The 27,297-nt window shown below is 36.8% G+C and overlaps 2 protein-coding genes and 1 pseudogene across 9 annotated transcripts; all 3 read left to right on the top strand.

Moving 5' to 3' along the window:
- Positions 1–433: 433 nt before the first annotated feature.
- On the top strand, positions 434–2,964 carry LOC147919037 (membrane protein of ER body 2-like; annotated as a pseudogene). Its single transcript, XR_015592649.1, has 6 exons — positions 434–756; positions 898–1,500; positions 1,601–1,654; positions 1,833–2,013; positions 2,124–2,197; positions 2,294–2,964. The product of XR_015592649.1 is annotated as a membrane protein of ER body 2-like (transcript).
- A 536-nt stretch (positions 2,965–3,500) lies between these two features.
- Positions 3,501–15,177, top strand: LOC104770817 (structural maintenance of chromosomes flexible hinge domain-containing protein GMI1). Of its 4 annotated transcripts, none has more exons than XM_087505210.1 (39): positions 3,560–3,706; positions 4,000–4,094; positions 4,834–5,169; positions 5,263–5,295; positions 5,383–5,469; positions 5,855–5,910; positions 5,984–6,067; positions 6,231–6,303; positions 6,431–6,486; positions 6,579–6,687; positions 6,783–6,851; positions 7,342–7,428; positions 7,718–7,768; positions 7,945–8,065; positions 8,396–8,451; positions 8,529–8,657; positions 8,776–8,854; positions 8,940–8,974; positions 9,049–9,130; positions 9,211–9,393; positions 9,618–9,776; positions 9,873–9,894; positions 9,968–10,082; positions 10,191–10,307; positions 10,509–10,853; positions 11,011–11,114; positions 11,256–11,433; positions 11,610–11,718; positions 12,063–12,157; positions 12,239–12,337; positions 12,496–12,562; positions 12,654–12,739; positions 12,835–13,116; positions 13,241–13,453; positions 13,601–13,715; positions 13,843–14,059; positions 14,144–14,308; positions 14,396–14,716; positions 14,839–15,177. In XM_087505210.1, exons 3-39 carry the CDS (start codon positions 4,834–4,836, stop codon positions 15,035–15,037), a joined length of 4,734 nt encoding a protein of 1,577 aa, XP_087361336.1. In that variant the 5' UTR covers positions 3,560–3,706; positions 4,000–4,094; the 3' UTR covers positions 15,038–15,177. The 4 variants fall into 4 exon arrangements, with proteins under 4 accessions (XP_087361338.1, XP_087361339.1, XP_087361336.1 ...); XM_087505211.1 differs by having other exon boundaries at positions 3,563–3,706; positions 4,045–4,094; XM_087505212.1 differs by lacking the exon at positions 9,873–9,894 and having other exon boundaries at positions 3,501–3,706; positions 9,618–9,780; positions 9,956–10,082.
- Positions 15,178–16,202: 1,025 nt separating this feature from the next.
- LOC147919036 (structural maintenance of chromosomes flexible hinge domain-containing protein GMI1-like) lies at positions 16,203–26,254 on the top strand. 4 transcript variants are annotated; one of them, XM_087503506.1, is made up of 36 exons: positions 16,203–16,291; positions 16,379–16,465; positions 17,580–17,635; positions 17,710–17,793; positions 17,909–17,981; positions 18,067–18,122; positions 18,195–18,303; positions 18,387–18,455; positions 18,741–18,827; positions 18,918–18,968; positions 19,059–19,176; positions 19,548–19,603; positions 19,696–19,806; positions 19,969–20,047; positions 20,139–20,173; positions 20,248–20,323; positions 20,402–20,590; positions 20,795–20,953; positions 21,035–21,056; positions 21,151–21,265; positions 21,347–21,463; positions 21,572–21,901; positions 21,973–22,079; positions 22,181–22,355; positions 22,505–22,613; positions 22,916–23,010; positions 23,090–23,188; positions 23,331–23,397; positions 23,485–23,570; positions 23,705–23,986; positions 24,078–24,305; positions 24,450–24,564; positions 24,809–25,025; positions 25,121–25,288; positions 25,388–25,711; positions 25,901–26,254. In XM_087503506.1, exons 1-36 carry the CDS (start codon positions 16,283–16,285, stop codon positions 26,121–26,123), a joined length of 4,383 nt encoding a protein of 1,460 aa, XP_087359632.1. In that variant the 5' UTR covers positions 16,203–16,282; the 3' UTR covers positions 26,124–26,254. The 4 variants fall into 4 exon arrangements, 2 of the variants coding, with proteins under 2 accessions (XP_087359632.1, XP_087359633.1); XR_015592148.1 differs by lacking the exons at positions 16,203–16,291; positions 16,379–16,465 and adding an exon at positions 16,577–17,047 and having other exon boundaries at positions 17,120–17,635; positions 23,362–23,397; positions 25,901–26,059; XM_087503507.1 differs by lacking the exons at positions 16,203–16,291; positions 16,379–16,465 and adding an exon at positions 16,577–17,047 and having other exon boundaries at positions 17,120–17,635.
- Positions 26,255–27,297: the final 1,043 nt, after the last annotated feature.

The following is a 27,297-nucleotide window of genomic DNA, read 5'->3' as shown; positions in this document are numbered from 1 at the left end:
AACTTGTGTGACTCGTGTATTAAATGATTAGGTAATGAAATGTTGTGGAACTCTATTTATTGTTGGTTGACTAATTACTTTTCAGTGAAACGAAGAAATAAGTTAACTTAGTACAAACACTATCATTTTCATAAAGAAACTATGTAAGCTTTTAAAGTGATTCGTAGTATTACTGCTAATACTTATTACTCATATGGAGTATTAAAAGGTTGCAAAATAGAGTGCTACTTAAGTAACTTAACTACAGTATTAGTCTATGACAATTGACACCTTCCCTTATTACCAAAAATCCAATTGTAATGTGGAGCAATTTTTGAAGTTAATCGTTAGAAATTACGAAAAAATAATTTAACACCTCGTGCTTCCCTCGTGGGTATTATTTATATGTCATACATGTAAAGATAATATGATTCTAGAGAATAAAAAGGCACAACTCTGTTTTCTTTTTGAAAGAGAGTCACAAATCTGTAATCTCCTTCATATCTCGAAATCTTTGGCAACGCCTTTTGATTACAATTGGTGTTGAAATGCAAAAGCCAAACCGACCACCAGTCAATGCAAGCTGGTTTGGATTGAAGGACGGAGAGAGTGAAATTATAAATGCAGAATTATTGGTGGATCTTCTTGAGACTTATAGATTTGGTAAAGATAATGTTCTCCCCGGAGAATTTCGATTCAAGGCGGTAGCAACGGCGCCAGTCAAGATTACCGCCGAGATAGAGGTGGAAGTCGAAGAGGAAGATGATAGATCTCAAGGTACATACAATTATTAGTCAACTTGTCACTTACATGTTTTTATTTTTCTTGATCTTTTATGTCCAATTCTTTAACCGGACTCATTCTTTCATAACCGGTAGATCAATCTCTAGTTTACTTTTCTCTTAATTGCTCTCGTAGGAAACAAGTCTGTTCGTGAAAGCACATCATCAGTATGTTCCAGTTCAGATCCAATAGTACTTGAGACTACTGTCAGCGAAACCGGTTCAAATAATGAAACCGAGTCAAACGAAGATTCCGGTTCAAACGAAGAATCAGGTTCAAATGAAGAAAACGGTTTAGATTGGTTAAAGTCGAGCTCCATAAACTTAGCAAATGTAGAGAACGAAATGCAACAGAACAGAGAAAATGCTGAGATAGAAGGACAAGAAGAAGAAAAGAGCGAGATATCATCATCGGATTCAGAAGAAAAGTCAAACCTAGACAACTTGCTTGCGACACAAGAAAACTATGAGCTTTACTGTCCATGTTGTAGCTCATGTATCACTAGAAAAGTGATTCTCAAGAAAAGGAAACGTGGGAAGCACGTTGATTTGTCGACGGATCTAAAACTCAATGTACCGGTTGATGAAACTGACGAACCAAGCGACGTTGAAGTGATGGAGCCACCGGTTAAAGTTCATGTCCTCCCTGAGACTCGTATTGAAGATGATGTTCAAGATGCTAAAGAGGAGGGAATCATCTTCACTTGCTTGGCTTGTCTTAAGTACTTCATCCGGTTAGGTGAATTAAACTTTTTCTAAACCGGTTCTAAATCACTTTTTTGGGGGTTTGCTTGGTTTTATCAATTTGATGACCCCGGTTTTTTTTAATCCAATTTCAGGAACAAGGTTCTTACAATTTGATTATATCAGGGCAAAACCGGTTGAGGAACCAGGTAATGTTATCGTTAAATTATTAATAAATTAACTTCGTCCTCTCAACTAAACCGGACTAGACAAGTTGATTCCAATTTGGGAAATCAAGAACGGTCTAATGAAAAAAACATTGAGTATTGATTAATCCAGCAATACATATTTGTCTTGTATCCTAAGAAAATTTGCAAATATATGCAGTTGAAGTAAATTTAGAGGTGAGAAATAGTATTAACACAACACAATCACTGCCACAAAACTCAACCGGACGGAGAAAGATTCGCCGTTGAGTTGTTAAAGAGCACTATCTACGGCGGTCTCACTGAGACCATCACCAGCCTCGGCGTTGTATCCTCGGCCGCTGCCTCTGGTTCCTCCACCAGTAAGTCACCATTCTTCGTTTACTTTTTAATTAGCAAATAAATGCAAATTTAGTTTATCAACTAATCATACGACTAGTTCTGTTTATAACAAACAAATAATGATTTAAAGTTCTATTGTTTCAGTCAATATTGGCTCTTGCTGTCGCAAATTTGGCTGGTGGGCTCATCGTCCTCGCTCAAAACGTAAGTATTTACTCGAACCCCTTAAAAACGTTTTCGAATGCAAAAAAAAATGCTTATACGGTTTCTTGATCTAACCGGTTCTGGTTTTTATTGCAGCTTCAAGATTTAAGGAACAGTTCAGATCAAGAGAAAGATCGTTACAAGGAATTGTTAGGGAGACGTGATAATTTCCGGATACATATCTTAGTAGCGGTCATGTCTTACATTTTCTTCGGCATAATTCCACCATTAGTCTATGCATTCTCCTTCTACGAAACCGGAATCAAGAACTACAAGCTCATCTCGGTTTTCTCGGTTTCTCTGGTTTGCGTGATTTTGCTCGGTTTAATCAAGGTCTATGTCCGAAAACCGCCAAACTCACGTGAATCGATTAAAGCTTATCTCAAATCTGCGGTTTATTATACGTCTGTTGTGGTTGCCTCTTCCGGAATATCATACGTTGTTGGAGATATTATGGGACAATATATCGGAAAGCTCAGTTGGATTAGTTTAGACCAGGTCAATATAACTTCACCATTTGATGGAATTAAACCGGAAGGGTACCGGTTTACTTCCTTTTAAAGACCGGTCAGACTACTATCGTATATTTTTGTTCTAAACACTTACTAAAATCTCTTTTCCTTTCTTTTGGTTCATGCAAAGTGAACTTTTTTTTTGGTAGGAGGAAGGAGACTCCCCCATATGCAAAGTGAACTTTGTAAAGAGTTAAATGTTAAAACCAATTAATTAATGCTTTATTGGAATAAACGTGCTTTGAGTTTTTTTTTCTTTGATATTGGATTATCTCTTTTGAGTTTAGTTACAGAATATATTATTTTAGTAACCGAGAGATTTGACAAGTTATATTGTTAGCCATATTGAATAGTATAAAAATCATTGACCTGCCGGTTTCAACTTCCCCCTTAATAGACTGATAAAAGTTGTAAATGTAAACCATATAGCACAACTTTGAAATACTTGTTTGGAACCAGCTAGTTATATACTTGAACCTTTTGGTTCCATTAAAAACTTCGGTTAACAACTAGATTCCCTTAATGCATGTTTTGTGGTGTATACAAAAATAAAAAGGTAAAGATATTATTTTGATCCCAAACCACATTACAAACAGTCCACATATATCAATCATGTCAGTAATAAAGAACGATTACACTCCCAATATTTACTCAAAAACAAATACTCCAATTGAATGCTAAAGACTAAGATATAAATGTACTACAAATGTTTTGGGTAATTTGATGTGACGACAAAAAAAAAAAAAAGAAAGAAAAAGTACTATAATGCTGGCGTGATAAAGGAACTACTTGCGCCCGAAGCTTTCACACACTCTCTATTTTTTCTCTCTCTCTACACACACACACACACATTGACACACAGTCTCTTCTTCTTCTCTACACTGTCTCTTCTTCTTTCTTCTCTCTGTCGTTTCTTCCAAAAAAAGAACACTTTTTTTTTTTTGGTTTCCCCTTCTTCTTCTGGGTTTTGATAACAGAGAGAGAGAGTCACTCAAAGGTAAAGTATTTCATCACCCTTCCTCCATCACTTCCATTGTTTCTTCTCAAAAAAGTTGATTTTTTTCTCCTTGGTTACATTTTTTTTCCTTATTTCTCCGCTTGACTTAGAGAAATGTGTTCTGATTCTTCTTATTGTTAAAAAAAATCCTAACTTTTCTCGTTTTCTCTTAAGAAAAAATTGAACTTTTTTTTTTTTTGGGTAAGTTAATCACTTTACCAAGTTATCAAATTTGTTTAGTTATTTACACTTTCTCGGCTCTGTGATCTCTATTAACTACAAACAACTGGCAGGATCCGCTTCTTCGTTCTGATCCACACTTATCCTTCTTCTCTCAGATTTTTGTTTCCTGGGTTTTGTCTGAGAGGAATCAGTCGGCGAACCTACGGTACTCTCTCCTCTCTCTCTCTCTCTCTCTCTCTCTCTCTCTCTCTCTCTCTCTCTCTCTCTCTCTCTCTCTCTCTCTCTCTCTCTCTCTCTCTCTCTCTCTCTCTCTCTTTGGCTCTTTGTGTGTTGTTGCTGCTGGGTTTTAACTTTTTCTCAAAAATCGAAGCTTGATCGAGAATTGATTGACTACTAAACCCTAAAAATTGGTTGAAATAAAGTCTCTGTTTTGCAAAATACCCAATTTTTTTTTTACCCTGTCTTCTTCAATATCTTTGCAGTGTTGTCTTTTTCTTCTTCCTTTTCGAGACTCTCTTACTTAATTTGCTGCTTTTCTTTTTTTAAGAAGCCAATGCGTTTCCAGATTTGGCCCGTTACATTTATATGTTCTGTGCAAGATTGTGTGTACATGTGTTTATGTTTAGTAGAAGTGGTAGAACAAGTATTAGACTGATATTGAGATTCACAACTTAAATCGGTGAATGCCTTCCGCAATGAAGAAAGAGTTTTTTCTTTTGATGCAGTAGTTCTTGTGATTCGTGTAGGTTCTTTATAGTAAGTCGTTCAATGATGATCTAAAAACCACTCTTTAGCCATCTTTCATACAATACCATTCGATAGCTGTGTCACTGATTCCATTAATGTTCTTTGTAATCAATGATTTCCATGTTTAGCTTCCACTGTAATCCTGATTTCAATTTAAAGTTATTCAGTTTCATGTTGTTTCTGTCTTTGCATTTCAGATGAGTAGCAGGCGAACAGTGAAGAGATCATTGATTTTATCTGACGATGAAGATGAAGATATCTTTTACAGCTTCAAGGTTCTTCTACCTAACGGTACTAGTGTGAAACTCACACTTAGTAACCCAGATCCAAAGATGTCTATGCAAAACTTTGTCAACCTCGTGAAGATGGAGTACGAAAATGCTAGGAAAGACTGTGTTTTGCTGTCTAAGAGGACGAGGGTTGATTGGAACTCAGGCGGAAAGTTTTCTCTTGAGTCAAATGGCGAGAAGATGAATGGCATTGTTCGTTTTGCTGCCTTTAAGCCGAACATTTGTCATATAATACGCCTTGATGTGAGTTGTTCTCTTTTCGTTCCAGTCTTTTTACAAAATGATTTCAAATTTGTTTTGCGATATTTTCTGACTCAATTTCTATGTCTGGATCAGGACGGTTCTGGTATAGCTTCCACCATGTATGAGGTCAGTATTACTATTCTGAAACATATATGCTTGCTATCTCACTGTCTCCTTAGGTTGGTTTGTGATGGTTCACACTTGTTTTTGCAGAACTTGTGGGACCTGACACCTGATACTGATCTGCTTAAAGAACTACCTGAAAATTATAGCTTTGAGACAGCTCTCGCGGATCTGATAGTAAGTGTTTTAGTAAAATTACCTAAATGGAAAAGTGGATATTGTGCGTTATTGTAAACCGATGCACATTACTTTATCCTTATTGTGTAGACTGGCACACATTGTTTGACTTCGATTTTAGTTCTTTTGGATGTGGTCTAGCTCTTTGGATAGTGCCCAAAGAAACAAAAAATATAATTATTTCCTCCTCTTCCTGTTTGCAACCAAAATTTATGGTTTCTAGGGATTCACATTGTGTTTCCAAATAGATTAACTTATTCTCAATTACTCACATGATTTTGACATTAATTCTCTGGATCTGTTGATGAGATTGGGGTTTGTATCTGTTAAGTTTCTCCTTTATTTCAGATATGGAATCCTAATTTTTCTGTTGCTAAATTAACAGGACAACTCCTTGCAAGCTGTGTGGCCTTATCGTGAAGGAGCTCGGAAACTGATTAGGTATGTTCTTATATTAGGAAGTTTGATGACAACCATTGAGTGTAATCCTTCAACTCATGTGATTATTTTCCAGTGTGGATATTTCTGCTGACCGGATTACAGTCTTTGATACCGGGAAAGGAATGGACAGTAGTGAGGAAAATTCTATTGACAAATGGTGAGATTGTTTCTTCAATTATATTCAAATGCTCACAGAACGTGGATTATGATTATGAACTGAGAAAATTGTTCTATAGAACAGACAACTTAACATATTTTACGTATTAAGCTTGATATTGCAGTCAAATGTTCTTTACTCAAATTTGTTTCAAATTGTGCAGGGGTAAGATTGGGGCGTCATTACATAGATCTCAAAAAACCGATGCTATTGGAGGCGACCCACCATACCTTAAGGTAATTCATTAGTCGCATAGATTCATTTTTTCCTCTTTTATGTTTCTCTTTGGACTGTTCATTCTGTATCAACACCTGTCTGTTATTTTACTGTTTTTGAAGAGAGATTCATTCTTTTTCTATGTAGCCATACTTTGGGATGTTCGGATATGGAGGTCCTTATGCTTCTATGTTCTTGGGAAGGTGCGATTTCAGCTTCTATTTACCCAAAACTGTTAAGGTCAACCTATGGTTGTCTGCAATCTCTTGTTGTGTCTAACTCTCTTCTCTGTCAGGCGTACTTTGGTGTCTTCTAAGACAAAAGAGTCCAAGAAAGTATTCACTTTTCAGTTTAAGAAAGAAGCCTTGATTGACAATCGGTCTATTTTGGGAAAAAACTGGAAGGTAATATAATTCATCATCTTTCTGTTTAGCTCATAATTCTTTTTCTTGTTGTCATCAATGTTTCATAAACAATGAATTCTGAATTTCTTGTATAGACTGATGGTGGCATGAGGGACCCATCGGAGGAGGAAATTAAGTTATCGCCTCATGGAAGCTTTACAAAGGTACCCCCTTGTTCAACAATTTCTTCCTTTGTTCCCCCATATGACGTGAAAAATAATCTCCTATGTACTGTCAGAGATGCAGAACAAAGTATAGTTGAACATATTTTCTATTGTCAGAAATGCTGTGAAAATTGAGTATCTTTTGTTTTCCTGTGAGGAGTTAACTTTCTGTGGGAAAACTTTCTTGTTTCTGAACGAGTTTGATATCTTGAGTTTTATCGCTTTAAATTGAGGTGGTGTTGTTAATTTGTTTACTCATCTAGTTCAATGGTAGTCATTTATCAAATTATAATGTTCATCGTGGATTATAGTGGAAGACTGGAAGTATTATGTGTGTTCTAGAATCTAGAGATTGTGCGGAAACCGCATGGTGTTGTTCTCAACTCCAATGACAGTTTGAACTTCATAATTTCAAATTTCTTCTCATAAACCTTAGCTATGATATGTTATCAACTGTTTATCTGAGACTGCTGGTCTTTGTTCTTTCTAGGTTGAGATATTTGAATCAGAATTTGACATCTCCAAAATATATCAACTCCAGTGCAGGCTTAAGGATATCTACTTTCCTTACATCCAGGTATTCTTTGTCTATTGATTATACAATAGGTCATAATCCATGTTTATTGCTCGGAGTTTTGTTGATGGCTTTAATAGTTCTTAAAGCATGCTAACCTTCACCAGAGTACGTTATTGTCTACTAGGGTCAAGTGATGCCTGAAAATGGGATATAAATATGGAAAAATGCATGAGTTTCTGATTGCTAATATATGTTTTCTGTTAGTTCTGCCTATTGACTGTTTTTTTGTTGAGTCTTTTTTTAGCTCTGATAAAATGTGACTGTTTTAATTTTCTTTATCAACCTGTAGTGTGATGAACTCTCCAAAACTGGGAGAACTGAAAGGCCTGTAGAGTTTCAGGTTTGTTATTATCATCATTAGCTAATCAGTTTTTGAATCTCGTTTAATGTTTACTAAGATTATCATTTGTAGCTGAACTATGTTTCAGGTTTGTTATTACTATTCCAATTTCCAAGATATATTACTGAAAGTGTTCTTGGCTATACTCTTTTCCGGGTCCTCTATGATTTTTTCAGGTCAATGGGGAAGATTTAGCTGAGATAACAGGTGGAGAGGTTGCCATTACCAACCTACACTCCACGGGTCAAGTATATTCATTTGAGATTCGATTCACTCTCTCCGGTGGGAAAAGAAAAGGTAAAAAACCCCTCTTCTGATCACGATGTTTCCTATGAGTTAAGCTCCTGGCTGCTTTTGCCTCAGTATCTGGTAGCAAGTTATTTGAAAGTAATGTCATGAAAATGAAGATGTATTTTTGTTTTGGGTGAATTTGAGAAATTGCTCAAGCTCCCTATATTAAAAATGCAGTGATGGTTGTTTTGTGGTTAGCCAACACATATTTAATCTTCTTAAACTGGAATTCTTAGAGAGTCCAAATCATTTTTGTATGGAGAACGTTGAAATAGCAATAGCAATCCCAAGAATTATCTCTTTATTTGGCTTCTGACTGTATATTTGTTTTTCCAGGGACAACCCAAAAGGCAAACGCTCGCCTGAAGTTTGTTTATTTTCCAATCGTCCAGGTATAACATTCCTTCCTAAAGAAGCAAACATTACCTTTGGTTACCGTCCAGAACTGAACACTTTAGAAGTTTTGCAGGGAAAAGAAAGCTTTGAGAAAATTTTGGAGAGTTTAGAAGAGGAAGGATGCAAAGTTTCTGAAAGCTTCCAAACTTTTGGTCGTGTTTCAGTAAGAAGGCTTGGTCGTCTACTTCCAGAAGTCCGTTGGGTTAGTCTTATCTTGTCACCATTATCATACAAATTATGGTGTGCAGTACTTTGAAAGTTCGCTGAATATGCTTGTAAACAAGAATTTAACTTTTTGTTTTATCAATAAATACGTGTAGGATTCAATACCGTTTATGGTGAGAGGAAATAGAGCGTCTACTTTGCAGAAAGGCTCCCGAAGAGTAAAATGCTTTGTTGGTATAAAGTGCTTACATTTTCAGTTGTGTTATTTTTCTTTTAATTTATTTATTTATTTATGAATGTGCACTCTTTGTGGTTGCAGATTTGGATGCTGGTTTTAGCCCTACGCCGTCCAAAGTGAGTAAACACTAATTTATAGTATTATTTTAACATATCTATTATCATCTGATCACTGAATAAGCTTTGTACAGACCGACCTTGCGAGCCAAAATCCTTTCTCAGTAGCTCTAAGAAACTTTGGTAATAAACCGACGGAGAAAGAGAAGGATGATGGTCAGTTTAAAATCCTTTTGCAATCATGGATTTCCCCTCATATTTTGTGGTTATATCATAACGAATTCTTGTTTTTACAGATGTCAGCTTTGAGATTTTTAAAGAAGGAAAGAATGTCAGCTACGCGCAAGTTGACGATAATTTTAGAGATTGGGTTCTGAAGATGCATGATACCCATGATGAAGAAGCTGCATCGGGTGAAGATGAAGCTGTCCTCATTGTTGGATCACTGGATAAAAAGGCCCTTGTCATTTCGCGTGATGGTATGTATTAGCTTTTCATGGAAGTTAAATGAACTTTGTTTGAAAAGCTATTGCCTTACAATGCATGTTTTCTATTTTTTCCATATATCCAAATATTTTTACTAACGTTGATGTTGTAGTAGAAAGACACTAGAGGATTTCGCTAGATGCATTTTTCCATATATTTCATCTTTATCTCCTTCTATGAATTGGGTGCTCATACCTCCAATGCTTTTGAGCTGTAGCTGTGAGGGTGCACAAGGTAGTTACGAGAAAAGGAATGTCATGGAAACGTGGTCAGAATATAAAGATTCTGAGAGGAGCTTGTGCTGGGGTTCACAATAACAATGTGTATGCCACCATTGACTATTTTCTAATAGAAGGGTTTGAGGACGAAGCAGGCGGTTAGTACCCATCTACACCATCTTTTAAACTACAAACTGAATAGTCTTCTGTAGTCGCTGCAGCTGAGCTGTCGTTTTTATGTGTCTTCTGCGCAGGGGATACTCGGATTTTATGCAGGTGATTTGTTTTTATCATTTGACTAGTTCTGTATATTCAAGGCTAGTTCTGTATCATATAGCGTTAATGTTAGGCTTATCGATCGCCCTGAGAGTGAGGGATGCAAGCTGTCAATCATCGATGGAATTTCGAAACTGGAAATTGGGAGGTCTTTATCTTTACCAGTCACTATAATCGACTCTGGAAAGGTAAAATCACTAAACTATTACCCATGTTCTTAACTTTTTAATGTGTATATTTTTATTCTCCTCTTCTGCATACAGCAAATAATTTTCAATCTGAATGTTTTTGTACAGTGCCTACCTGTAGATGCAAACGAATGGAATAGAAAACTTGAGAAGCAACAGGAAAAGGCACCGTCAAAAATTGATTTGCTGGATGAGAGAGATTGCAGAGAATTGGGCATTGATGGGGTATGAACGTTTCATTATTTAGTATAAACTAAAGTCAGTTCTAGTAATAGAGTTTGATGCCAACTGCCTTAGCGTGCAAAAATGTATAAATGAGAAATAAGCACTTTTGTCTCCATTTTTTTTTCCCACAAAACTAAGCACCTTTTCCTTTCGTACAAGCTTATCACGTAGAGTAACATTTTATGTATCAATATGTTACAGGAATTACCAGTTGGTGATTCCGTGCGTGCTGGGCGAGCTCCCCCAAAACAGATTGTAGCAGTTGTCCGACCTGCATGCTTCACGTCTTCAACACCGTCCAAGAAGTTGGACCAGTTGAAGTTGGAACAGAAACATATTGTTAAGATGGATGAAGAAATGGTCATGGTAGTAAAATTGCTAGACACAAATATGAAACCGAGTGATAAGAATGTCAAACCTGTGTATTCGCAGCGCTTGTGTCCTACATCTCGTAAAGGGATTAGTGGTCTCTACATTTTTTCACTTGGGTCCAAGTTACCGAACCTTTTCAAGAAAGCTGGCACTTACAAATTTTCTTTCTCCATTGTAAGTAACTTTTGACACTCTTCTTTTTGTATCTGAAATTATATATAAAAGGATTGTTTGATAAATTTAAACTGATAGACTTCTACCTTGCAGTTTTATCTGCCAGTTTATTTTCAAGTAATCATATAATGTAATTGCCCAAACGCTTTACCTTCAGGGAAATTCGATTAAGTGCAACAAAACGGTGGTTGTTAGGCCTTCTTCAAAGGTAGCAAGGTGGGAACTTGACGATAATTTGGAATCCCTTCCATGCAATGTTCAGTAAGACTCCTAATCATTTAAAAAAAAGGCATATATATATATATATATATATATATATATATATATCTCAAACCGTTCTCATTTTCCCTCACTTTAAATCTTGGATTGTCAAATTTCATCAATATAATGGTGTTTCTACAGGGTGGGTTCTTCTCTTCCACCATTCCGTATCACTTGCTTTGATGAGTACAAAAACCGGATCCCGTTCACTACTGTTCCAAGCCTGGAAGTTGAACTGGAAGCTAACCCTAGATTCCTACTCAAGATTGATCAAATTGAGGCCGACCTGATAGATAGTGGATCAATTCTTAAAATTGAGGTATCTTGCTTCTTCCATGCTTTAAGCACTGATGGTATGATCATAGTTTGGTTAATGTTAACTGAGGACACAGATAATAATGAAATACAGTCCATAGTGTAGGCAGTTTAGCGTTTCACAGTGGTTATCTTTGTGGGTAGTCTAGATCATTTCGTGATTTTCTGAGTCTAATGCAGAATATGCTCGTTGAGACTGGTGAGTTAGACCAGATCAGGCCAACTTACGAAGCAACCTTAGAGATACGCGCAATGGACAAGCCTTTTTCTGTCTCGGTTGCTTGTAAAGGTAAGCTTTAGTATTGGTCTATCTATATGTGTCTATTTGCAGAAGCTCATATCTAAAATTACAAAAGGCTCGTCGAAGTTGTACTTGCGCACCCAAAACAAACTCAGAGCCGGAGCCTGAGTGTATCGTTCAGTTGTTACTTTAAGTTAGGGAGCTTTCTGTAATTTCTTCACTCTTTATAGAACTCCAAAAAATTGAAGATCTCTGATGGTTATGTAATTAGGGAGTATACTCGATGATTTGTATCTATTTATCAAACTGACATTATAAGGACATGCAAAATGAACCAATAGTATTTCTAATATGTATAAATTGTTTTCCTTAACGAAACTTTCTTATTTCAGTTAATCCCGGGCCTCCGGAACGAGTTGCTGTGAATAATTCCAAGGCTTTGGATAATTTGCTTCCCGGTTCTACTGTTGAAGATTTTATCCTTGAGGTATATAATATAGGCCTATGCACGTTGTTCTGCAGTAATTAGTTTTTCCTTCTAATCAAGTTGACCATAATTTTCATGCAGATGTTCGATGGATATAATAACCATGTTGCAGAGGGGACCGATGTTCTGATACATATTGATGGGTACCGTATCGAAGACTGGATGGGCGTCAACCGTAAGGTGTGAGAAGTTTATTCTAGTAAAGCAAAGGAGTCTTTGTATGACTTGTTGAGTGAATTTTTGTAGTATACCATGCTCTCACCATTGTAACACTATATGGATGACGCAGTTTGGTTTGCGTTTTGGTTTTAATTTACTCTTCTTTGATCATCTGATAGGTTGATGGCCGTGGCTGCATTGATCTCTCTGGCCTTCTTAAAGTCACAGAAGGCTATGGGAAATCTGGTTACGTGGTCTCTTCAAGTTAATATTTTTCTGGTGTCATTCTTTTCTTTTGATGATTTGCTGATTGTCAAGTGTCTTTGTTTCTCTACAGTATCACTGTCCGTAATATATGGTAATGAAGTTATCTTCAGGAAAGAGTCTCAAATTGAGGAACGAGAGCTAAGACTTGTAAAAGAGGTAAATATTCTTTTGGCACAATTTGGTTTTGTTCCTTGCCAACAAGCTTTTGTCTCTTTACTAACTCTATTCCTGAAATTGTTTGTTTTGATCAGCTGCCCGAATGCTGTGCTGCTGGTTCAAATCTCGTGAACCTCATCTTCCAAGTGACGGATTCAGAGGGTTCTTTGGATGCTAGCATCCATCATGACGAAAAATCTGGGTGGTTCCATACAATGAGCATTGAATCTGATTCAAGTAGCGTTGAGAGCGAAATCAGATATGCCTTTGTCCATGGATCCTGCAGAGTTCCTTCTCTTTCCCTCCCAGAGAACGAGGGTGTCTTTGCTTTCAGGGTGTTCCATTCGCGATACCCTGAGCTGCATTTGAGCTTAAAGGTACTAACTAGTAACTGGTGAATTTTGTATATATTGCAATATGTTTCTACTATGGGTATAATTTTCAGTTCATGTTTATGTTAAATCGCTTTTTCATATTGATTTTCCTGTATTTGATTTTCAGACTCAGGTAACATCTGCTTCCTCATATGAAAGAGAAGGGACTGGGTATTCAACACCTTATCCAAGGACGACTACACCACCTGAATCAGGAATCCCTTTAATCACAAATCCAGGGCTGACTCCATGTTCACAGATTGGAGTGTTGGCCATTAGGTCATCTTCATTGGCTCTCAGTAGCCAAACTAGCCTGATGGATATGGCACAGTACGCTGAGGTATGGTCATCACTATTTAAGTGGGAAAATATTGATATTTCTCTTTCATTTATGCCTTAGTGAAAGACAAACAATATCTAGAATGATCTAGCTTTTGTATTCCTAGTTTATCTCAGCCACATTGAAAATATTCCTTTCTTCCTGTAGAGCTTAAAAGAAAAAATCAATACATACGAAGAATACCGATTTGAAGTAGATAAGCACCTAGAAAGTTTGCAGGCTGAACATGAACATGCTGAGCAAGAGTTGAGTGCGCTGCAAGGTAACTAGTATCTTGATTTGCCGATGTTTTGATAACTCTGACGGGGTTTAAAGCTGCATTGCTGCTATTTTATTTTATTTTGCATTCTTTTTATGAACTATCCATGTTCATGTGAATTTCTTCTCAGCTTCTCTGGAACCTCTTGGTGCATCGTTCCCAGAATGCCTATCCACAAAAGAATCTATGATGAAACAAATCGAAGAGAAGCATCATGACACTGCAGCATCGGTTTTCTGCTGTCTGTACAGAGAGGCTCCACCTCCACAGTCTTTTTTTCTGTCAAACAAAGGAATGTTTGGCGTTGTAGCGCTTCTCGGTTCAGTTGCCTCCACCTCCCTTAGCAGGTACAGATTTTTTCTGATCATATTCATAGTGTCTACGCTTGGGGAAAATCTTCAATTTCGTAACTTATTTGGTATGACTGACAGGGTTTTGTCTGAATATTTGGGGAAAGACACAATGCTTTCATTGGTGTGCAAATCATCACAATTTGGACAGAAAAGCGATGAGTATCGCAAGCTTCAATCTGAAGCAGCTAGCCACGGACGAACTATCACCAATCGGTTTCTTGTTATTTGTCTTGATGCAACCAGGTACATATTTTTGTACTCTCCGTTTGAATTTTGGATTTCTTGTTAATCTATAGCTTAGTCAAATGTTTTCCGGCTCAAAACATGCAGACCTTGGAGGAATGGAGTTGTGAAGAATGATCCTCAGAAGAGATTAGCCATGGATAGCCCTTACCTGCCGAATGGAGATCCTATTCCCGGTTTCAAAGGCTACGGTGTGAACATGATACACTTAAATTCAGAGGAGCTGGATATACAATCAAACTCGGGTCATGGGCTTAGGGAGACGCTATTCTATGGGATTTTTGGAGAGTTGCAGGTATATGAGACCGCAGAGGATCTTGAAGCAGCTCTTCCTCACATCAATGGAGACGCTGTGTCTCTAGATGGTGTGATCGCCAGAGAAAACGGTTTCATATACTCTGGTTGCTGGTACATGCACTTTCTTTTTTATCCTTTAAACCTTGCAGATCTTTGCTTTCTTTTGTTATTTGTCTTTGGTTATTGGGAGTGTTGGTGATCTTTGGTTTATTTTGTGTCTTGTGCTGTGTCAGTACACCGGAAGTTCATTTTCCAATAACCGTAACGGAGAAGCAAGAGAAGGCATTGGTGCGAATGGAAATAGCAAGAGGCAAAAAGAGAAAGGCTGAGAAGGAGATCGCCGAGGAGAATAGTAAGAAGCGTAGGTTGGTGAAAAAGTTGAAGAAGGCAACGGAGAAGTACGAATGTTTAACAGCTACGGCAGACTCTTAGGGTTTTTTTTACTTTTAAAAAGTTTTCTTAATGTCGTACTTTTGTAAATACTAGCAAATGACTGGAACAATTCGGTAGTTTACTTAAACGTTCTTGATATTTTGGTAATATAAAAAAGGTTTGATGTTTTTTGCCGAAAATATCAAAAGCTATGCGTACTTCTGTGAGTAGAGAAAAGTATAAATCCCCTAATGATGATGATAAAGTACCTAAACACGTATATAATTCATCTTCCGTCTTGGGTAATGGAGCCCCAAATAAAATAACCAATAGTATTTTATTGTAAACATATTCATTATAAAATTTGCCGACTCTTCATTTCTCATCTCACTCCTTGACTCTTCCCCTTCCCAACACTCTTCTTCTTCTTCTTCGTCTTCTCATCTGTCTCTCTCTAGCGTTTGGAGGGTTACTCAAAGCTAATTCAGTCTGCAAAATCTAAGGTATCTGAAGTTGATTTCACTGCCAAAACTTAAGAGTTGTTCATCTCAAGGTTGTAATAAAGTCTATAAACAGTTGTCTCTCCGGTTTTGGCTTGTTATATGCAAATCGATCTACATAGATTTTTTTACTAAGTGTGGTGTTTACATGCACTTGTATTAGTAGATGTATATGTTGTAGCTTTAGGTACTTGCTTTCTAAAGTTACCAAACCACAAAACTTTTTTAAAAAATTTACAATAAAATGTAAAAAAAACCTCGAATCCATGCATGCTTCGTATCCATGTTTTTTTTTTTTTAATGGGTATCTTCTCTTCTGAATCATGTGCTTTGAATTTCAGATGAGTAAGAAGAGACCGACCGAGAGAAGATTGTTTCCAGATGATGATGATGGTGGAGGAGATAAGTTTTACAGGCTCAAGGTTCTTTTGCCAAACAGCACTAGTGTGACACTCACACTTACTAACCCTGAGCCTAAAAAGAATTTTGTTAACCTGGTGAAAGATGAATATGACAAAACCCGGAAAAACTGTGTTTTGTCCGGTAAGAAGAGGAAGCGGGTTGATTGGAATATGGCTGCTAAATCTTATCTCGAGTTTAACGGTGAAAAGATTAAAGAGACCGTTCGATTTTCAAAGTTTAAGCCCGATTTGTGCAATATCATACGTCTAGATGTGGGTTACTTTTTAATATTTTCATTATGCTACTTTCTCTGTTTTTTTAGTGTGTTGATTTTGCTAATTATGATATAACTATGTGCCTTGATTGATCTCTGGATCAGGATGGGTCTGGAGAGGGGTCTAATATGTATGAGGTTAGTTTTTACTACATAGTTTTTGCTATGTATAATTGTCTCCTTAAGCTTTGTTTAGTGATGTTCCTGTTCTTTGTTTTTTTGCAGAACATGTGGGATTTAACACCTGATACTGATTTGCTTAAAGAACTACCACAAACTTATAGCTTTGAGACAGCTCTTGCGGATCTAATTGTAAGTTTCTCAGTCAAATTGCATGTAATATATTGTTACAATTTTATGTGTTCTGTGAAAAAATTTGCTCTTATTGACTTAATACAAAGTTCTTTAAAGACTTTTTTAAGTGAGTCTTTTATAGGTCTAGTGCAGGATCACTGTAGTTAGGGTAAAGGGTTTTGTAGTAGATTGTAGCTAGTTTGACAACTCAGCAACAATCTGGTAAGTTCGTTAGATGAGAGCTGACGGTTTAATAGGAAATTACCGTAATTTGGTATTCTAGACGTGGTTTAGCGTTATTCTTTCGTTAACCGGCTTGGGGTCTTTCTAAAATCGGTCTTGGAGTTCGTCTTTCTCCGTCAAGGATCTCGGAGGAGTTGGTGCGTACTGATTCGGAGTTTCAAAAGAAGATTTCGAATCTCAGCACGAGAAATGGAGCAGTCTTTGAAACTCGTGTGGGAAGATAGTGCCTGAGAAGGTTGAAAACTTGAAGACATGTGTCAAGATGAAAGACACCCTCCAGGTGCTCGATGAAATGACTCTCAAAATAGCCTTTTTGAGTTACTATGTGTTCGAGAATGGATGAGAATAAGCCAAGAGGTGAAGACTTATTCCGTTGTCATTAGCGGCAGCTTTTAATGCACTTAGGAGGTACTGATTACTAATTGGCAGGGGAGGGTTTGTTACAAGTATAAATTTGTATACTGTGGCTGCTCCAAAGACGAATCTCAAGAAGCCACCTCATTCTCAGCATGAGGACAATCTCATATTCAGGCTGGCAGTATTGTATGAGTCTTTCTTGTGTTAGTCTGGTGCAGGATCACTCCTATGGAGTTTGTAGTAGTCTGAAGTTGTGTTAACAGCTTGGGTTTAGATCTGAGATTCTCTCGTTAATCAAATTCTCTTTATGGTGTAGTTGTTTGGTGAACTGAATAAAAGTAGTTTGCTGGTTTAGTTATTTCATTGTTGTGATCTTTGCTTGGCTTCTTTGTGAAATGTAACTCCACGTCGTCTGGATCATCCTGTGATATAAGAGTTTGATTGACATTTTTAGGATCATATGATTGGGTTTGACTGTGTTAGTTTTCTTGTTTATGAACTCCAATTTTCATGTTGCTGGCTTATATCACAGGATAATTCTCTGCAAGCTGTGTGGTCTTGTTCGCCCGGAGATCGAAGACTGATTAGGTTTGTTCTTGTCGTAAAAGGTCATATACTTCAAATGAACTTTATCTTTTGATTTCATGTAATTGCTTTTGCAGTGTCGATGTTCTCGGTGATCGAATTTCAATCTTTGATTCTGGTCCTGGAATGGACAGTAGCGACGCAAATTCTATTGATAAATGGTGAGAACATCGAGTTCAATATAAGTAACTTCACAGTTCAATCAAATTTTCCTTACTCAAGTTCATACCGCGAGTTTGATCTTTAAGTAGTCTTCATTTTCTTAACACTGCGCAGGGGGAAAATAGGGGCTTCATTACATAGGTCACAAAAATCCAAAGCTGTTGGAGGCAAACCACCATACCTTATGGTACTTAACACCGCCTCAAGAATCTTAGAAGAGTTTTTGCTCGCAGTTTATAAATTATCATGAGTCTTTCTATTTTGCTATGTAGCCATTCTTTGGGATGTTTGGATATGGAGGTCCTTATGCTTGTATGCATTTAGGAAGGTGAGTATTTTACTAATCTGAGGAATGATTGTCTGCCTTCCTTGGGTGCATTTAACTCTCTTCTATGGTTAGGCGTACTTTGGTGTCTTCAAAGACGAAACAGTCTAAGAAAGTATTCACCTTGCAACTCAATCGAGAAGCTTTGATTGACAATCGTTCTATCTTGGGAAAAAACTGGAAGGTGATAATACATTCATAATATATCATCATTTACTGCTTGTCATAGTCTATGTCATTAAATGGTGGATTTTAAAAATGTGAAAGGTTGATGGTGGAATGAGGGATCCTCTAGAGGAGGAATTCAAGTTATCACCTCATGGAAGCTTCACAAAGGTACACGACTTATGTTATGTTGCTACTTGGATTTCTTGAGTTTATCTCTGTTCACAAATATATTCTCCATGTTTGTTTATTCATATCCTGCAGTGATACCTTTTTATTAAAGAATTATGCTGTAATGACAAGATTGTGCATAAGTTAAAGTTTTTTGTGCTGTTCTAGAATCCTATAACAATCTGTCCACTTTGTGACCTTAATCTATGCTCCTCTGGTTTCATGAATCAGCAAGTTGTATTATGTATCTGTTTATCTAAAACTGCTATTCTGTTTTATTTACAGGTTGAGATATTTGAATCCGAATGTAAAATGCCAGAAATAGATCAACTTCAGTGCAGACTTAAGGATATATACTTTCCTTACATTCAGGTTTTCGTTGGCTAATATTAATACAAGATGTGGTGATCCTTTTATGGTGTTTCTTTGTCGGAAGTTTCATTTTTTTTTGTCAACCTGTAGTGTGATGAAATCTCTAAAACTGGGAGGACTGAAAGGCCTGTAGAGTTTCAGGTGTGTCATTATTTCTAAAGATGTTTGGGGTTAGGCAGTATTAGTGCTCTTAGTTTCAACCTTTTTCTAATTTCCTTGGTCGTTGTCCAGGTCAATGGATATGATTTAGCTGAGACAGTAGGTGGAGAGGTTGCCACTACCAACCTAAACTCCAAGGGTCGAGAATTTTGGTTTCAGATTCGATTCGTTCACGGTGAAAAAACAAAAGGTATCAACCCTTTAACAGTTCAAGATGCTTCATTTCAGTTAAGGGTCTGGCTGCTTTTGCTCCAGTATTTGGTAGCAAACAGCCAGAGCTATCTATCTGAAAATATGATTAGATATTTTCAAAAGAACAGATATGATTGGATTTACAAAAGTTTATGCCCTCGTAAACAAAATTGCAGTTGTGAGTCTAACTTACATAGAGATATAGAAACAGATGAGTAACATACTTTATATCGGAATTCTCAAAGCTAATGTAACTTACATGGAGATATTGAAACTAGGGTTCAATATACTTTTCTGTAGAACGCTGAATTAGAATCCAGAATATTGATCATATCGTTTGGAGTCTTGACAATATTTTTTTTCATACAGGGTCATTCCAGGAGGCAAACGCTCGCCTCAAGTTTGCTTATCTTCCAATCATACGGGTATGACGATCCTTTCCTAAGAAGCGAACTTGACCATCGGTTTACCTTTCTTGAAACTGAACACTTCAAGTTCTGAACTATGTATGTGACAGGAAAAAGAGAGTATTTACAAAGAGAGCAGTACTATTATTCTGGAAAGCTTCAAAACTTTAAGTCGTCTTTATGTACGAAGACTTGGTCGTCTACTCCCAGAAGTATCTTGGGTTGGTCTTCTTTGTTCACCATTAGTTTTTCTTCCTGGAGTATTCACAGTTCTGTTACCAGAGAATGTTTTGAATGATGTTTGACTATTTTTAGTGCGTCAAGGATTTAAAAAGGTTATGACTGTGGGTGAATCCTTGCTTCTGTTTCCAATAACTATGTAGGCATCAATTCCGTTTATGGAAAAGGGGGACAGAGCCACTACTTTGCAGAAATCGTGTCAAAGAGTGATATGCTTCGTCGGTATGATGCCTCGCACTAGTCAATTGTATATTTATCTGTTTGAAATTGTTCTATCCGAGCATGTTTCATGTGCACTCTTTGGTGGTTACAGATTTGGATGCTGCTTTTAGCCCAACGCCTTCAAAAGTGAGCTAACATTAACCTTGATTCGTTAATCTTATTAGTACAATTTTACATGATTATTAAACATGTTTTTGCAGACCGATCTTGCAAGTCAAAGCCCCTTCACTTTGGCTCTGAAAAACTTTGGTAGTAAATCAAAGGAGAAGGATAACGGTTAGTTTAAACCCATTTGAAATCTTAGTTTGCTCTTTTTCTTGTATCTCAAATACATTTAATTCTATGTTTTTACAGATGTCAGTTTTGTGCTACATAGAGAAGGAAAATCTTTAGTACTTGGGCAAGTGGACCAGGATTATAAGACTTGGGTTCTTGAGATGCATAAGACTTATGATGAAGAAGAGGCGTCAGGGGAAGACGACGCAGTCGTTATTTTTGATTCCTTGAATAACAAAGCTCTTCGCATTTCGCCTGATTGTGAAGGTATGCAGCTGCAAACGACCATGCATGCCTAATGCCTTCATTAAGATAAAAAATAATTGTTTGGTATAACCATTTTCAAATATTTCCAATGAATAGCCAGAAATCTGCTGTAAAAGCTTCATGATATCTGTAGTGATAATATTGTCATCTTTTCTTTATTCCTTATATAAAATTATTTGTAACTGCAATGCTTTTGAATTCTAGCTGTGAGGGTGCACAGTATTATGAAGAGAAAAGGGATGTCATGGAAGCGTGGACAGAAGATCAGGATTCTGAAAGGTGCATGTGGAGGGGTTCACAAGAATGATGTCTATGCGACAATTGACTATTTTCTCGTTGAAGGTTTCGACGACGAAGCAGGCGGTAAGTACCTTCTCAACTATAATTTTAACTACATACTAGAACAATGTTGAATTGATCTGTCTCTATGTGGTTTATGAGCAGGTGATGCCCGGATTATATGCAGGTGATTTTTTTTTTTTTCAATTTAACTAGTTCTGAATACTAGAAGAGTTCACTATCTCCAATTCTTGTATTCTGAATCTGAATATTTGATCTAGGCAAATCAATTACTCTGAAGATGAGGGATGCATTCTTTCAATGACTAAAGAAGTTTCAAGATTGGAACTACGAAGTTCTTCATCTTTTCCAATCAGTATTATTGACTCTGGAATGGTCAAACTGCTGAACCCTTAAATCATATTCTTTTTCTTTGCATACTCTCTTAACTTCACTCTAAAGGATGTTTTTGAACAGTGTCTACCTTTAGATGAAATTGAGTGGAATAGGAAAATTGGGAAGCAACGGGAAAAGGATCCATCGAGAATTGATTTGCTGGATGAGAAAGATTGCAGAGCATTGAACATTGATGGGGTAGGAACGTTTCTTTTCTTACTAAAAATGAGTCTGATATAGTAATAGGGTTTGCTGTTATAGTATCATTAACTTCCAGATAACGTTTTATTTATGAACATGCCATAGGAATCATCATTTGGTGATTCAGTGCGTGCTGGAGAAACTCCCCCGAAACAGATTGTTGCAGTTGTTCGACCTGCTAGCTTCACATCTTCAAAAGTGTCGAAAAGGTTGGATCAGAAACATATTGTGAAGATGGATGGAGACATGCTCATGGAAGTAGAATTTCAAGATACGAATATAAAATCAAGGGATATGAATACCAAAATTTTGTATTCAGATCACTGTTTTCCTACATCCTTTAAGGGGTTTCAAGGTCTCTACATCTTTCCACTTGAGTCAAAGCACCCCGACATGTTCAATAAAGCTGGCATTTACAACTTTTGTTTCTCTATTGTAAGTGATGCTATAATCTTTATCTGCCATTTAAGTTTCTCGAACCAAATTTTCGAACACTTTCCTTTCAGGGAAAATCGATTACTGCTAAGAAAAAGGTGGTTGTTGAACCGTCTTCGAAGGTGGGAAGTTGGAAACTTGCTTCTAATCTTGAGTTCACGGAGCAGTATAATGTTCAGTAAGACTTTTATATTCTTCAGAACGGAACACACATGTGACCTTTCTCTTATTCCTGCACTTACGATCTCAAATTTAATCAATATAATGGTGTGTCTACAGGGTGGGTTCTTCACTTCCTCCTTGCTCTATCGCTTGCTTTGATGAATATGAAAATCAGATACCATTCACTTCTGTTCCAACTCTGGAAGTTGAACTGAAAGCCAGCCCCGGATTCGAAAGAAAGATTGAAATGATTGAGGCCAACCTGGTAGATGATGGAATTCTCAAAGTCGAGGTATTTAACATCTTCAAGCACTAATGTTATGACTATTTTTGTTATCGAGAGAGGGTTAGATACCAAATTAGGCTCCTAGTGGCTGCTGAAGAAGACCTTTGATGGCTGTTGAATTTCTGGCAAAGTCTAATTTTCTGAAACTAATGCAGAATATGCTCGTTGAGACTAATGGGTTAGATCAGATCAGGCCAGATTATGATGCAACCTTAATGATATGCTCAAAGGACGAACCATTTTCCGTCTCAGTTGCTTGTAAAAGTAAGCCTAATGCTCTAATTTTGTATTGTAGCAGTCTTTATATGTCTGTGCTACAAAATCTTGTAGTAAGATACGGGAAGGAGTATCAATATACACTTAAACGTGGAACAAAATGAGATCTGGGAGTGTATCGATCAGTAATGTTACTCCAACTAAATGACCTTTTTGTAAATTTGACTTTGTTTATGGAACTGAGAAAATTGACAACAGTAGGAAGTGTTTTGAGATACAAACTAACCTGATTTAGTAAGAGTACTTTTGTGTAGAATGATTATTTAGTTCACAATCTTTTCATATTCCAGTTAAACCTGGGCCTATGAAGCGTGTTGTTGAGATGTATCCAGAGGCTTTGGAAAATTTGCTTCCAGATTCTACTGTTCAAAATTATATCTTGGAGGTATATGTAATAAAAGTTCTATACATTTTAAGTGTTACGTAGTGAATCATTCCACTGAGTACAATTATTTTTCATGCAGGTGTTTGATGGATACAATAACCATGTTGCAGAAGGGACTAATGTTCAGATTTGTACTGAGGGCTATTGCATCAAAGACTCGATGGGCTTAAACCAAAAGGTGCGAGTAGCTTATTTTCTTAGAATAACCAACACTCTAGGATACCATATTATAAGCGTAGTTTCTAGTTCATTGGTCTGTTTGGTGACTGTGTATTGACAAATGTTCTATTCACTCTTTAAGCTCATTGATCATGTCATAGGTTGATAGTTTTGGCTGCGTTGATCTGTCAGGAATTCTCCAAGTAACGGCCGGCTATGGGAAATCTAGTAACATCTGCCCACCATTCTTTTGTAAGATGTAACAAAAAATATCTTCTAATTGTCTAATGTATTTTTTTTGCTTTTTCTGTGTAGTATCACTCTCGGTTATGTCTGGTATTGATGAGATCTTCAAGAAAGAGTCTATAATTGAGAAACGAGAGCTCAGGCTCTTAACAAAGGTAAGTATCCGTAAAATAGGTTGATTGTTTCAATGCGTTTCTCCTGTTCTGAGTTCTGTCTTTCATCTTCAGTCCCTACACATTTCTCATGTTTTTTAATCCTTTCTCATTCTGAAATTGATTGTTTTGATCAGCTGCCCGACTGCTGTACTGCTGGTACAAATCTTACAAACCTCAAGTTCAAAGTGACGGATTCAGATGGTGTTATTGATACTAGTATCCATCATGATGAAAATTCTGGATATTTTCATACCATGAGCACTGAATCTGATTCAAGCAGTGTTGAGAGTGAAGTCAAATATGCATTTGTTCACGGGTTCTGCAAAGTTCCTACACTTCCCCTACCTGAGAGCGAGGGTGACTTTTCTCTTAGGGTTTTCCATTCTCGATTTCGCGAGATTCATATGAGCTTAAAGGTAGAAATTTGTGGACTGGGTTATCTTACAATATGTTTTTACCATGAGTAGAAAATGCAGGTTGTTGAGAACATGTCCTCTTAATTTACAGATTCAGCTAACGCCTGCTCAAACATTTGAAAGAGATGAGATTGGGTGTTCTACACCTTATCCAAGGATGAGTTTCACACCTCAATCAAAGATGGCTTCAACCACAAATTCATCGGTGGCTCCAACTGCACAAACTCCATGTTCACAGTTTAGAGTTTTGAACATTAAGGCATCGTCATCGACTCTCGGTAGCCAAACTGGCCTGATGGATATGGCACAGTTCACTGAGGTATGGCCATCACCATTTGAGCCACAAATATTGATCTTTACGTTTCATTTATGCCTTAGTAAAAGCAAAAAAAAATCTAGAATGATCTAACTTTTGTATTCCGAGTTAACATCTCAATTTGAAAATACTCCCCTTTTCCTGCAGAGCTTAAAAGAAAAACTCATTAGATACAGTGAACACAGAGTGGAAGTAGATGAGCGTCTAAAATGTTTGGAAGCTGAAGTAAACCAGGCTAAGGAAGAGTTTAATACCTTGCAAGGTAACTATTATCTTGGTTTAGATCAGACTGAAGTTGCAAAAGTTTGATAACTATGATCGGGGGATTCAAGTTGCATTGATGTTTACTGAACTGCCCTCATCTTTTTATTCTGAAAACACTTAAAGCTTAATTTAAGAGTTTCACAAAATCGTTATTAGAATTTCAATAATTTTCTGAGACAAAAGAATGGCAAATGGTAGCACAAACCGACAATTCTTACCTGTTCATGTTGCCTTTATCACAGCTTCTCTGGAACATCTCGGTGCTACGTTCCCAGAATGCCTATCCACAAAAGAATCAATGATGAAACAAATCGAAGAGAAGCATCCTGACACTGCAGCATCGGTTTTCTGTTATTTGTACAGAAAGGGTGCCCCTCCGCAGTCACTGCTTCTGTCAAAGAAAGGATTGTTTGGCCTTGTAGCTATTCTTGGTTCAGTTGCCTCCACCTCCCTTAGCAGGTGAAATCAATTTATCGCCATAGTTTACTGATCATAGTGTCTACACTCTACACTTGGGTCAAAACTTTTGTATCTGAAGTTATATGGTATGACAGGGTGTTGTCTGAATATTTGGGAGAAGACTTGATGCTCTCTTTGGTATGCAAATCGGCACAATGTGGCTCGAGTAGTGCTGAGTATCGCAGGCTTCAATCTGAAGCTGTTAGACTTGGAAGATCTATAACCAATCATCGGTTTCATGTTCTATGTCTTGATGCAATTAGGTATTCTTTCAACTTTTGGATAGCTGCTTAAAATCGTTTCTGAATGAATCATAAAAGTTTTTTGGTGATCTTTTCAACTTTTGGATACCAACCATGCAGACCTTGGAAGGATGGGCTTTTGGAAAACGATCCTCAGAAGAAATTAGCCATGGATGACCCGAAGCTGTCCGATGGAGATCCCATACCGGGTTTCAAAGGCTATGCCGTGAACATGATTGATTTGGATCCAGTGGAGCTCTGTATACAAACATACTCAGGATACGGGCTTAGAGAGACGTTGTTCTACCATCTCTTTGGGAATTTACAGGTATATGAGACTCAAAAGCAAGTTGAAGCAGCTCTTCCACACATCAATGGTGGTGGTGCAGTTTCTTTAGATGGTTTTATCGCAAAAGGAAACGGATTCATATATTCCGGGTGCAGGTACATGACTTTCTCTTGATCCTTATATCCATTTCAGTTTTTGCATTTAAACTGTAATGCTCAAAACTTGACAGGGAGCTTATAAATTTCCAAATTTATCTTCGTTTCTTCTTTTTGTCTAGCTTTTGAGTTTTATTCTAAGCCTTGATATGTAACTGCTGTTGATATGATCTTTGGTTTTTGGATCAGCAAACCGGAAATTCATTTCCCGATCACAGTAACAGAGAATGAAGAAGAGAAGCTGAGAAAATTGGAAGCAGCAAGAGACAGAGTGAGAATGGCAGCGAAGAAGATAGAGGAGGAGAAGTGCTCATTGAGTAAGTTAGACAAAAAAATGAAGAAAACAAATGAAGCTTATCACAATGCAACGAACTCTTTAGAGCTAATCCAGACTCTGCCCCATGAGTTATGAGTTAAACTGAACCTAAAACGATTCAAACAGTGATGTTACCTGTTGGTTAATCGGTTTTTTTTTTGGTGATTATAATAAGTAGTCACTTTTGTTCTGAAGATTTATTTATGTTCACCAATTCTTTTTCAAAATTATTTTCTGATTTTGTTTTATAATATTTTGCTGCTATGATCTTTTTAATATACAGATATTCAGAACCGAAACAAACGTATGTATAAGAAAATAGCCACATAGATAGAATATTTCTTTTATAACCATGATGATAGCAAAACCATGTTAAAAAAAGAAACGATCATTATAGCAAACCCAACTTTGTATTGCTCGGTTTTACATCATAACAAACCCATCAATCCAACCGACAAGAAAAGAAAGATTGATGGTAAATAAAAAAGGGAAGAGACGTATATATGAAATAGGGGACGATTTATCAATTTTACAACGTGATTTTTTCTTTTTTTGATTAGTGAAAAGATGGGTCGACTTTAAATGATATATATAGGATGAATGGTGATATTGGTTAGGACGGACAAATCTGTATGTAGATTAGACTATTTTTTATTTACCACATCAAGTACAATTTGCAATGGTACAGTCCAAAGAAAATAAAAAAAAACTACCGTGAATCAACTGCTAATCGTTTTATGTATAAATAAAGTTATTCTGCACGATTTATTGTTCGCCTTATTTTTAAGGTAGATAGATTAAACCTCTGACGGATTTTGTTCGTTCTGACCGGCACCATTCAAACAATATTCTCTACTTAAACTGAGACAAAAAATAAAACTATATGGTTAAGAAAAACAAAGAAAAGTCGACCATGAAAAAAGCTATAAAGGTTAGGCACATGTAGTTTAATCAGAAATGTTAGGCAAGAGTAGGGATGTGAATTCGAGCCAAAGCTCTCATTGTAGGACGGGTATGAGTTGACAAGTTTATAAAAGCTGTGTCTATTGTAGAATGTGGTTACTATAAGTCTATAATAGTAGACTCATAGCAAATTCAAAATCCTCTAAATTATTTTATTGATGTTTTGATTGTTATGAAACGATTTAAGTCGAAGAATGTAAGACATCTGAATTTACATATTATAGTTCACAAAGTTATTTTAATTTTCCTACCATTGGTTACATAAACATATTAGTTATTTTCTATAATTCAAAAACATAATAACTAT

The sequence above is a fragment of the Camelina sativa genome, chromosome 20 (genome assembly GCF_030686135.1).
Source record: "Camelina sativa cultivar CO46 ecotype springtype chromosome 20, ASM3068613v1".
Classification (NCBI taxonomy): Eukaryota; Viridiplantae; Streptophyta; class Magnoliopsida; order Brassicales; family Brassicaceae; genus Camelina; species Camelina sativa.
Note: the sequence above shows the minus strand (reverse complement) of the source record. Positions and strands in the feature narration are given on the sequence as shown.